General features: G+C 41.6%; 1 protein-coding gene across 5 annotated transcripts in view; it reads right to left on the bottom strand.

Annotated features, from left to right (window-relative positions):
- Positions 1-7,550: 7,550 nt before the first annotated feature.
- The window catches only part of LRFN2 (leucine rich repeat and fibronectin type III domain containing 2), a 223,089-nt gene continuing 217,994 nt past the window's right edge, over positions 7,551-12,645 (bottom strand). For all 5 annotated transcript variants that reach the window (XM_074579690.1, XM_074579689.1, XM_074579688.1 and 2 more), the window contains one exon: positions 7,551-10,290. In XM_074579690.1, coding sequence (XP_074435791.1) covers positions 9,372-10,290 — 919 coding nt within the window. In that variant the 3' untranslated portion in view covers positions 7,551-9,371. The remainder of the gene's footprint in view (positions 10,291-12,645) is intronic.

Here is a 12,645-nt window from a genome sequence, read left to right as displayed (position 1 = left end):
TAGAGAAAGCACGCCGGAATCAAACACATTTTGAGTCTGGCTGGGTTTGCACCAACACAGGTGATAAAGAGAGCCTTATTCCTTCATCAGCGGTTTTGTACCAGGTAAAAAAAATAACAGGGAACAAAACAGCCAAGGGAGACTCTTACCACTGCATCAAAAAAGTATCCCCCAGCTGTTTTGGGAAGGGCTGCTAAACAAATCCTGTTGGGTGTGCTGAGGATGACAGAAAAGGAGACAAAAATTTCGACCTGTAGAACTGCTATAATTTATACAGGTCTCTAGCACTGGCTACGTTATAGTAGGGGTTATGAGGCAGGTCAAGGGTTGAAGTTCTGTGCAGCCCCAAAACATTTGGGGTTCAAGTTTTGTGCAGAAAGCATATGTGCATATTTCTGTCAAGAGTTACTTCATATTTAGGTCTAATTGTCCCGCTCCAGTTTTTGTTTGGGGTATAAATCCAAAGAATATCCATTCTTGAAAGACTGGAGATTTACTCTGGTGGATTTTGGAGGATGTTTGGTCTAATGTACAGGATTTCACTCTGAACAGTAGTATCACCCATCTATGCCCACCACAAGTAGAACAGATAAGGGGAACACGCCACACTGCACTATTTATAGGGATAAAGTTATATAGATATGTAAAATAATGTATACAGTAATTAGCTCATTAAACTGAGCAGATTCTCAAAAATATCCAGGAGAGGATGAGAACTCTGAAGGGTATGAGATCCTCTCCTCACTAAAATGAGATCCAGGTCACCTGTCCTAGAGATTAATTCTGAAGCTCTTCACCAGGTGTAATCCATATTAATGCCAGATACAATTTAAACATAGTGGCATTAACAGTGAATCTAACATACCTGACACAGTAATACCTTTTAGCTGTTTGAAAACTGGGTCACCAGTTTGATATTCCTAAGGTCTGTACTTTGTCTCCTGCTGGAACAATGACAAACCAATGGGTCTGTTTAGTCAGTGTATTTATTGTCAATTTGTTTGTTTGTTTTATAGTTGTTCTGAAGAAAGCAGCCTGAACTGGCCGTTCCCAAACTACTAATCAGGAGCAAAAAGATAGCAAGATCCCCAATATTGGACTGTGTTCTTGCCACCTATTTGGAGAACACTGAAGGATGACAGGTATCTCTCAGGAAATTTGGGTCTTTGGTTTGTGAGTGATGAAGGAGCTCGGTTCATCTGGTTGTCTTGTTACGCTGAATAATTGAAACCACTCTAATTGTAATCATCAGTCACTGTAGTCAACAGTGAAGCTGCAGCAGGGTAACTGAGAAAGGAGTATGTCCAGAAAGCACATCAGCCATATTCAGCCTGCCCGTACTCCTGTGGTGAGCAGTTACTTCATAGCATCAGCTGGGCTGAGGTGTATGGTAGATAAAAAATAGCCTGATCCTTGAAATAAAAAGATAAATTAGTGAAGAAAGGGAACGGAGGAGGTGTGAAACTTGGGGGGGGGTAGGGAGAGCGGGGAGGAAGGTTCTGGGTCCCAGAAGGCCAGGCTAGAGATGTACAGTCCTTCCCTCTCAAATAAGCTGAAGCTGTCACAGGCTGATCTAGATAGCAGAAGCAGGGGGCCTCCTTCTGGACCGAGGTCCTGGAGGGATCTGCAACCTACATTCCCCAAGGAGGAACAAGTTCCTCAACCTCATTCAAGATCATGCTTGGTGGTCTTTATGGAGGAAGTCCAACCCAGGTGGCTCTGACCCTCAGACTCTGAATGGCCAATGCCGGCAGCAGCACAGTGATTTGGGCACCCGTCAGCGTGCAGATAACTGTAGTCCAGAAGTCGCAGCCAAAATTGTATTGCTCTCATCTGTATTCATGACTTCTAACCAATGCTAACTATTAGCCAACACTCAGTGTATTATGGGCAGTTACATTTCAATCATTTGAGTCTGTGTAGTCGTTTTGGATGTGTTTGTGTAGCAGCCCAACCATACAGCAAGCTGAGGCTCTCTGGCAGCTGTTCAAAGCATTTGTACTAATGGCCCCAGGACTGTTTGCATTTTCATGCACTTACTGAGTTCTGCACCAGCCTCACAACCCGGCTTTAAATGTCCACAATCCCAATGGGGTTTCTTCAATAGAAAGTCATCATCTTGTGGCTTGTATTAAACAGGAAGATGACAAGATGTCATCTTCTACTCACCTTAAATCTAGGGACATATGTTTCTTAGGATCAAATTGGTGCTATACCAAGTTTTTCGTGTCTCATCTCCAAATATTACTACACAACCTGGTACTGTGCAATGGTCTTTTGGAAGATGGGATCTTTTTTCTATACAAATTTTGTATTATATGCATTGCCAGAGGGGTATTTGAATGGAAGAGAGAATATCTAGTCTTCTGTTTCTCAAAACCATGGGGTAAAGGCACTTTTTGAGGTGATGATGGATTTTTTTCGCATTATGGCAGAGTTTCATATATGATAAAGTTGCTGCTGGCTTTAATGTTCTTGCTGTGTGCTTTGGTCTGTTTTTAGAGACAGTGAGACACACAGGATACACTCTGGCCTTCTTGCAAATGAGGAATGTTCTCATCATCTCTGTAAATACTCACCTGTCCATTTTCAAGCTCCTTGGGCAACCCAGTCTCAGATGACAAGGACTTTTTTTGTAAAGTTGGGCTCGACAGGCTCAGAGGCAGAAACCCCAAAACAGAAGGAGTCATTCAGAGCTCATTCTTGTCCTAGTTTTAGTTCTCAGTAGTGCTTTAATTGTTGGGGTGTGAATTTTGGAAGAAATTCTTTGATTCCTTATAGAGAACAGGACAAGGACTCACAGACCACCAGGCTTTGGGACAGAGCTCTCTGAAGTCTTCCTGGAGGTACTTTCTCTGAAACACTATCACAGGACACTAGGATGAGACCGATTTATTGGCCTAGGCAGGTCTAACATGTTCCTACATCGCCATGCCTCCTGTCTGTGCTGTGACCTGTGCAGCCATACCCTCCTGGGGGTCCTGCTTCACCAGGCCCAGCCTTTGTGCGTGACACCAGTTCCACCAGTGACCAGCATGTAGCTCTCTGCTGTAATAACTCTTAGATCGTACCAGTCCAATGCCATTTTTCTGTCTATGGTACATCAGGTTTATAAGCTAACTATTTGGAATTTCACATCTCTGACTCATGTTCAAAGGAAGGAAGATTAACACATCCACTCTCTGCATTTCTGTTTAAGCCTCGTTACCACAGGTTAAAAAGTAGACATTTCACTGCATGCAGCCCTGCTTATGCCTTCTCAGCTCCTGCATTTCATAGTGATGTACCAATAACATTGGCAAAGAGACCAACTTCCCTGAAACAGTAGCATCTCTTTTGTCCTCTGCAGACACCCATCCTGTGATTTGACTCATAAATGGTACAAGTGCTAATTGGCTGCTCAGTATTAAAATATTCCTGCATTGTTCATTGCAGGGAAGAGGATAGGAGTACTGATATTTTTAAAATAAACTAGTTCCACAGAAGGAACTTGAAAAATGTTGCAAAAGACATCCATTCAATTTCTCATTCCATGAAAAATATTATGGGCAAACATGGCTGAGCAGCTTTAACAATAAGTTGATGCCCACCTCTGTAACTGTACAGGTAACTAATAGAGCATTCTCCTCTCCTATTTCCAAACTAAAATTTATGGATTTTAAAATCAGGATTTACTTTCTTCTAGTGCAGGCCATTGATTTTGCAATGTTTATGTTTCCCACTGGTTTCTCTAGCCTTGTGTCCGGGCATCTCATATGACTCAGTATACCACGATGCTGCCTCTTCATAAAAAAAATCAACTAACAATCTGAAGCACAACATTGTCAGCACATTTAAAAGAGCACCGACAGGGTACTACTGTAGGAACAGTAGTTCCCTACGGCTGTTTACTTCCCTGCAAAACATGGGTCCTCATTGTCAGGAGATTTATCTGTAGCATGTGGTGAGAGAATCAGGTGATTAAATGCCCTAACGTAGGAGTTGAACCTTTGCTGTGGAATCCTTTCACCTCCCGTTAAGCTCATTTGAAGCACTGAACTCTCCCAACTGGGATGAGATGCAGATTATCAATTAATCTGCTTCCTACAAAGAGAAGATTTCTGTTCTCTCTCTCCCATAAGTATTTCATAAAAAAAGTAAATGTTCCTTTATCAGTCAACAAGGAAATCTGTACATCACAAACCATACAATTAAAGACCACAAATGTACATGTGTGCATGTGTTCACATGAACATGTACGCATGAATACAAATGCACGCACTTGCTGACATATCTATATCTGGATATATATTTATATCTCTGGCATTTACCATCTGTTGGGAGTATAATACCGGGAATAAGCATCTGGCACAGTTTCGTATAGTAGGGCCTTTTGACAGCTGATGCTAGGGAATGTTGTTCCTTTGGGGATGAAGGAATAATTAATTAGGACAAGGAAAACATACTGCAGAACATAAAATTCATATATTGAAAGCAAGAGTTTCAAGAAACTCTTTGATTTAGTTTTCGTATGGCCTACAGCCTAAAACCAAATGTAATTTAATGTTTTTGCTGGAATCCCCTCATCATGTTTAGGGGAATTTAAAGGTGAAACATGTAAGATGGTAATAATATCACTTGCTAATTCCACATCCAGAATATTATTACACATCCAGAATTGCCCAAGTATTGAGTTACAAACACTGAACACAGAGGGGAGAGAGACACTGGGAAATAGTTCCAGAGAAATAGGCTGCAAGGGGTAGAAGGGGGTGCTGCATGAAGCATATGGTGTGCTGTGGGTTACCCACGGGTTAATGGGTACAAAACAATCCAAACAGATGTGACATTCAAGCTATTCAAAGAATAAAGTGTTTTCTTGGTTATAAGGTGGAATTAGTCATTGGCCTCCAGGTTAGAAAGTGCGTAAATCTTTGCTGCATTTATTGCACTCGCTTGGAGACTTCCAAGGGCTCTTTTTGGTCATCTGTCTTTGCTACCCTTTGCTGGGTGAAGAGCGAGAATGAAGCAAGCAGAATCTTTTGCAATATTATTTTCTTCTGTTTCCAGAGTGAATCAATCCCATGGTACGGCATATAAACAGGTTTAGCAAAGGAAAAGCTACCACTTTTTTAGTCTTGCATCGTGCAGGGCAGAGGTACCTTTCATTGCTTTGTTGTTACGCATTGCTTTACACGTGAATTAATCCGAATTGTAACCAAGTACTGGGTGTAGTTTGGAAACATACGAAATGGTTATCTTCCTCTAAGGATAAGGGGAAAGTAGATCAGTTACTGTTCTCCAGAGCTGGCAAACTCAGAAAAGACATTTGAAACCAGAAATATATTCCAATTCATGAAATCTCTAAGGAGGATATAAATTGTCAGCAAATAATATTGTCTGCTTTGCTACGCGTATGCACATATGCAGACATACACACGCACATACATTTTTATTTTCATTTCGTATAACCATTTGGTTCCTAGCAGACATCAAATGAAATCCACATCATCACTAATTTCAGAAATTTCCATTTCATCAGCTTGTTTAATAGTCTCCAGGATGATATTTTGGGTATTTGGGTTGGGTTTTTTTAGCAGGACTGTGTGCAGAATTTCACAGTGGAATCATATCCTGTTCTTTCAAGTAAATGGCGTATATTTTTAGGAAAAAAAAAAAAAAAGCAGCTTATTCCACTATTATAAAACATGTCAAAAAAATTAACTTACAGAAGTTCCATACACATATGCAGTTGTCTTCATTATTCCCACAGGCTTCACTTTAAATTCTGCAGCACCTTTAATTTCCCAGGCTTCTCTTTCAGAATGCTCTTATTGATCTCTGTTGTCCTTCTGACTGCCTGCTCTACCTGACACTTGCATCTAAAGCACAGCTGGTACAGCTGCACATCACACTACCACACGTTAATTTATGAGGCAGCACAGTTACTTGAGGTCTGCATAAATTTCTTGGTGTAGGGTTGTGAGATGAGGGGACTTGGCCACTGGAGCTAGCTCAACTCCTCGATGATGTGTGAAAATATTTATTACACCCAGGTAAGTGGATATCTGTATATCATTTCACCAGCCACCGATGTGCAGTTGCACTCAGAAGTGGAACAAGGAAGAATCCCTAGGACACAGAAAAAAATACCAAATCCAGAGATGCTGTGTGAGGTGCACACATGAAAATGGAGGCAAAACAAAGGCAAGGTAGAAATTGGTCAGATTGCACGTGGAGGACCCTGGAGTCACACTTGTTCATTAGCAATTAGGGCATGGATTCAGGATATAACCCAAAAGACAGAGCTGTTTTTAGCAGCTCTCAAAGTGATAAAGGGGGAGCCATGGGATAATTTCAGAAGTCTATTTGGCTGGCTGTGTAAGCAGGGCAGTGGCTGGTGGCACCTGGTGGATGACCACAACCCAGCTGGTGCCCAGGCGCTGGCACCACCGCACCGGGCTGGCTCCATCCCTCTCTCAGGGCTGGCCACTCGCTGACTCGCCATGGGGCTCCCCTCCTCACCTATGAGTCCCTGAGTCCTCTTCCTCTCCCAAACGCTGTGAGCACCAAAAGAAATTACTGGGCACTCATTTAATTTTGCTCAGTATTTGCTAATTTGCTGATGTGGATTGAGCTTCATTCATTAAAGCTAAATGAACTAAAATCACGATTAACAGTAATAAATGCAGCTGTTAGATTGTGGATTTCATTACTTGGGTTCTTTGGCAGCTATCCATTATTTTAAAACAGCATCTGTTGGCTAACTTGCTCTAATCTTGTATGAGAAAGTGAAAGAAATGTTTTCCTTTTTAGTAAAGAAAATAGGATAGGATATTGCTTTTGAAAATTCAAGGCTGCATATGCTACTAATATTGATGGTTAACTCAATGGCTAGATTAAAAACAACTCAGATGTCACGTTCAAAGTGAAGCAGCAACATAATAAAGAAGTCCAACCACACCACAGCGTAACAAGGAAAAGAAAATAATTACATGAACGTCTTTAAGAGTCTTCAGTAACACATAAATGTAAATATCGCTAATGGTTAACATGAATGTGCCATCTGGACAGTTGAATGACGTAGATTCTGGCACTAGAGGTGTCATTCCTCTTGGAAAGCATGAGGAAACCAGAGACTTTGAAAGATGTTGCAAACAAAGTTTGACTAGATCTCTTTTGAATATCTTAATGTTGGCTGTGAACAATAATCAGAGCAAAAACCTACAAAGTCAGATCCTAAGCCTAAAAAGGCTTCCTCTTATTTCTGCAGATTTTGGATCAGGGTTTAGAATACATTAGTGATATAGATCTGCATAAATGTAACCACTGAAAAATAAGTTAAATGCCTTTTTACTAGATTTTTTCTCATGCATTCCAAAAAGGTCTGTATTTCTTGATTCCCGCTTCATACCTAAATTCGTGAAATGAAAGACAGTGTGAGGGAAAGGGAAAGCAAACATCTCCATTTTCAACATAATTTAAAAAATAATTACTGCTCCTTACTTAGGTTTCAGAGCGGACCACAGAACATCAAATAAATGAAAAACAGGTACTTTTCTTTTCCCCAAGAATGTTTTTTACTGTACATTTTGTAGCAAAAAAAAGAAAATAAAGGAAAAATATTCTGATCACAGGGATGTCATTTTCTAAAACTCCAAGTAGGAAACGTGACGAATACAAGATCAAGTACACAGCCATGTCACAATATATTTCTGCACCTTTAAAAAAAAATATACATAGAGTTTTTTCATGTGTTATTTTCTCTGTGCCTTGCACCCTTTCTCCACATCTCTTTTACAAAATCGTAGTAACAATGTGCAATTTCAGAATGGTTCCCAGCAGCTGATCATTGGGAGCCAGCAAATAAATAAACAGATGAAAGGACAGTTGCAGTAGCCACCAGAATGCTGGAAATCACAGTAAAGTTTTCAAGGACAATGACGTCAGCTGGGTGGGCCATGTGCATTTCCACAACCACAGCAATGCTCCCCAAAAACGAATTTGAGAATCAGTTTACAAGCCCTAAAGAGTTCCTGTTAGTGAGCAAGTACCTCCATGAGGGTGAGAGAAGAGGGGGGCAGGAGGACACTGGGGATGGGGGAAGGGCTATCTGTAACGCAGGGGACACATGGGAGACCCCCTGCTCTGAGACACTCACATTGAACTTGGTTTCCGTAGCTAATCTGGAACATATCCAATCCCCTGAAATACACAAAAACTTACATTTCCTGTGATGCTACTGATCCAGTCGAGCCATGTCATGGCGACTGTACAAAGAGCTTTTGTCACAATAGGGTGAAAGTTTGTGTTTTCTTTGTCAGTTGAACAGAGTGACAGTGTGACTTTTGCCAGAAGCCATTGATATTCATAATGTGGAGAGTTCATGGGAGCTACTTTTGTTTTCCCTTTCTTTATCCTTTACTAGGCAATCTTGATTACTATTTTTCCCATTTTTGATAGCAACACCCCTACAGATATCAATAGGTGCTGCAATCTGCCTTGAGCATTGACAAGCAGAGACTATGAAGAAGATGGAAGAAAGAGGGTGATTTTTTAAAAATTTATTAACCCCTAGATTTAATTTTTCCTAGGACATAAAGGGGTTTTATTGGAGGTGGGTTACACAGTACATCAGAAATTTGACCTTTGTACATATCCTCCTTTTCATCTGGGGGATTTTATGTGACTGAAAGCAAAACCAAAAAATGCATTGAAACATACTTTCTGCTGTGGGGAAAAAACAACTCAAAAGCAGCAACAAGGCAAAACAGAACAGAAATCATCAAATCCCAACCAAAAGCCCACTCAACAACAAGTATTCTTTTCCCAGATGTCACAGTTAACACCATGAGATTATGCTGAACAATTTGCTCTGATCTCTCCCTGTGGATGCCCTGCCTGCACTTTTGAGAAAGTCATTTGCAATGACAACCAGATTTATCCTAGCACCAGTCTTATATACACAGAAGTGTATTTCTGTGGTTAAAAGAAAAGAAAGAGGTGCCCTTAAAAAAAAAAAAAAAGAAAAAAAACCTGTAAAATTAAATTTGTGCTGTTAAACCCCTTTTCATCCTCATTTAATCCCGTGTGACGGTTCACCAAGAGTCTGAGTAACTTTTGGAAAGCAATGCTAAATACAACTAGTAAATTCCTTGAAATATTCACGCATGGTTTAGTTGGGGCCAGACAAGAATGGTGCCATACGTGCCTATTCACATTTCATGACCTTCTTTCGCTTTTAGTATCCCTGTTACTTATTTGTTTACTTATCTTTTTGGCCAGTACAACTGAAAACGTTTCTTCCCCTCTCTTTCCAAACGCATGGCCCTGCAGCAAACCACGCTTTATAACACATGAGGGGAGAAGAGGAGGGGGGGAGACACTGATATTTACACTGTGCTTTCCATTACCCACTCCGAGCTCCCGAAAGTCCCTTTCGCCCCTGTTAGGTCATTGTCATCATACTGCAAAAGCATGCCATTCACCGAGAGGCTCCTCTTTGTCCAAATGTTTGTTATCTTTTTTGGGTAGGTGCAACACTGAGATGTGGCGAAGTCCCCCATGTCAAAAGAATGGCTACGCTTAGTTTTGCCCTCCAGAGGCAACATGAGGAGGCTGCGAAATTTGGACTCCGGCTGGCCCAGCAGTGGCTCTTTGTCCGAGTGGCGGGCCACTGTGGAAGTTCTGGAGTCTGTCATCTCCTCCTTTTTCTGACATTTCAGTTCCAGGGAGGCAAAAGCTCCCATTAGCCGGTCAATATTGTGTTTTGACCTGGAAGGAGGCCTCCACTTACTGGACAATGTGCCCTGTTCACTTTGGAGGCTATAGTCATCACAGTCGCGGCTATTTGCAGAGCTGGAGGAAGAAGAGATGCTGCTCCGCGCAGACTGACAGTTAAACTCCATAAGTTCATTTCTCACCACCACTTTGGGATTGACTTGGGGCAAGACTCCGTTCTGAACCGGTTGTGCTCCATTTGTCTGTGAGTAGACGTTGCTGACGTTAGACATCTTCCCCTGGGAATTGTTGCAGACCTTATAGCGGACCATGAGTATTACAATGAACACCAGCAGAGTTGCCACAATGATGCCTCCAATGATCAGAATCATGGTCCCACCCAGGAACTGGCTGTGCATCGACTGGCACTGAGGGTAGTCCTCTTTGGTGAAGAACTGGGCGCATCCCACAATATTGGTGGCAGTAAGGGTCGTGGCGGTGTCATCCCACATTGCCAGGACACAGAGGTCATAGCCTGTTCCAGAAACAAGGTTGTTTACAACAAAGGCTTTGTTTGTAGCTGGAATCATCCTTTAAAGAAAAAGAAAAAAAAAAGAGAAAAAAAAATTGGTTACTCTTCACACTAAGGGAAAAGAGAGAAGAAACATAAGAACAGTGTGGTGTTTACTGTGCTGGGTATTGGCAGAGAGGAGCCAGAGCCATAAAATTCAAACACGCATTCAAGATTCCCAGCTCCTGTGGGTCCAACATCTCGGCATTCAGTAATGCTCAAGTTCTGAGGGCCATCTCCCAAATGTGCAATAAAGGGAATAAGAAAAAGCAGACAAAACTAGACAAGGGTTTTTTTCTCTGCACTTGAGTCTGCCCTAATCTTAAATATATTCAAATCTGAACAAATAGCTCAGAATAAAAATATGTGCCTACAAAGAGCAGTTCTTTCTGAATGTGCAAATGACCCTCGCACTTGCTGAGTCTGAACCTGGCAGTTGCCATATCGCTTCACAGGTGCCTGGATATTTACTGTGTAACATCAGCAGGTTGCTTACCTTGTGAAGACAAGAGGCTACTTTTAGTTTTCTCATTCGCTGAGAATGCAAGGCAGGCAGCCACTTCTCTCTCCACTCCCCACCTACTTTCCCCATCCTCCTACTCTCCACTGTGGAAAATATCTCCTACAAATGCAGCTATCATCTTTGCCAGAAATTCTTCCCTGCAACCACCTTCCTCTGTGTGAGTGAAAAAGAAATACTTGCATTGGCAGTATGGACTGTGGATGTGTAAGGAGAGGTAGGAAGATGCAGGGATGGAAACTAGAAAGTTTCTTTGAAATAAAAAATTCTACTCAAGTACAAATCCATTTTCAAAAACCAAATAGCTAGGCCGAAGCTGTGCTCCAAGTTTGGTCATTTATGGATATTATTCTTTGCTGCCACAAAACTTAAGCAATCATTTGAACTCATGCAATATTAGAGCATCACTAGCATTCAAAATTAGCAGATGGGAATGAAGTTGGTCTACCCCCGCTTCAAACTGGTGAAAATTGCAGCACATTAGTGGAATACAGTGGAGAACCTTAGATTCTGTGCCTGGTGGGTAGCCAAGACTAAAACCAAAGAGATAGCCCATGCATGTTTCTCTTTACTTCCACGTAACAGGCTTGAGTGAGAGAAAAAAAGCTGAAATTAAACCCAGCCCGTTCTGACTTAGAGCTGCAGATCTTTAGCACCAGCAACTAGGGAGCCCTACAGGCACTTACACCACACAGCAAGCTGGCGTGGCTGTAATTGGGATGGTACGGCCTGGCCAGAGGAAAAAGGCATACTCCTTGTGGGAATGCCAGGCTTTCTTAGCCTCAAATCACAGCTAGCATAAATTGCAGCTTTGCAGAGGCCCTTCTGTGCAGTGGGAGGGAACAGGCCTGCACAGAGAAGCGGCAACGTCAAGGCACTGCAAAGATGAGCTTCTGATCATCTTTGCATTTATGCATTCACGCCACTTACACTACCCTTCAGTCTGGCCACAGGCGAGGATGTGGCTCCTTTTTAAAAAGCAAACAAACACACGGAAAAATTCTGTAAGGAAAAGAAACATCGGTGAAAGGCACCTGGAATATAAATATGACCTGGCAGGTTTACTCAATGTTAAATTTGAGATTCTTGGCACATTTATCATCCTAATGGAGATATTCTGCACAGACATAAATGAGCTATTCAGAATGAGCCAAGAGGTCATAAAGCAGTCCTCCTGGGAAACTCCAGATACAGTTGCTAAGATGGTTTCTAATAGCTGAATTGGTTGGTCTCAAGTTATTTCTAATTGTCCTCCTCTCCCTGTGGCTCTGAGAACAATATATCACTGGCCACAGCAGGTGGGGCAATACCTGCACTCTGTTGAATTGTTCAAGGTATTTCATATGCACACACCAAGGATGATACATGGAATAACAGAATGCTATTGATCTTCAAACGTATGATCCTCAAACTGTTGAACAGTTTCACCAATTGCTTCATATATCCTTCCATATCACCTAGTGATATACTCCACTTTCCACCATGTGCTTAAAAAATTCTGCAGTGCGTAAGTCCTTCAGAAATTATTTTGCTGTGAAACCTCATTACAAACAAGTAGCACTGTTAGCAGAAAGAACCGTCAGCCCTATAAACTAGGTCTTGGACTCAGGTCATAACTCTGGAAAAACAGAGCTATAGCACCGTCTGTTAGAGTGGTTCCTTTTGCTTTGCACTGATGAAACACACAGAGACCTCTATATACTCTCCAAACAAACAGCAAACAACTGGGTTTACACCGTATATAGCTTTGCACATATCTTACGCATATAGAAACAGTCTTTCAGCCTAACACAGTATGCCAATTTATATAGAGTGACCATTGATATCTTCAATCGTTTATAACTTGTTTTCTTCA

Source organism: Larus michahellis, chromosome 3, assembly GCF_964199755.1.
Source record: "Larus michahellis chromosome 3, bLarMic1.1, whole genome shotgun sequence".
NCBI classification, from domain to species: domain Eukaryota; kingdom Metazoa; phylum Chordata; class Aves; order Charadriiformes; family Laridae; genus Larus; species Larus michahellis.
This window is presented reverse-complemented; position numbering and strand designations above follow the sequence as displayed.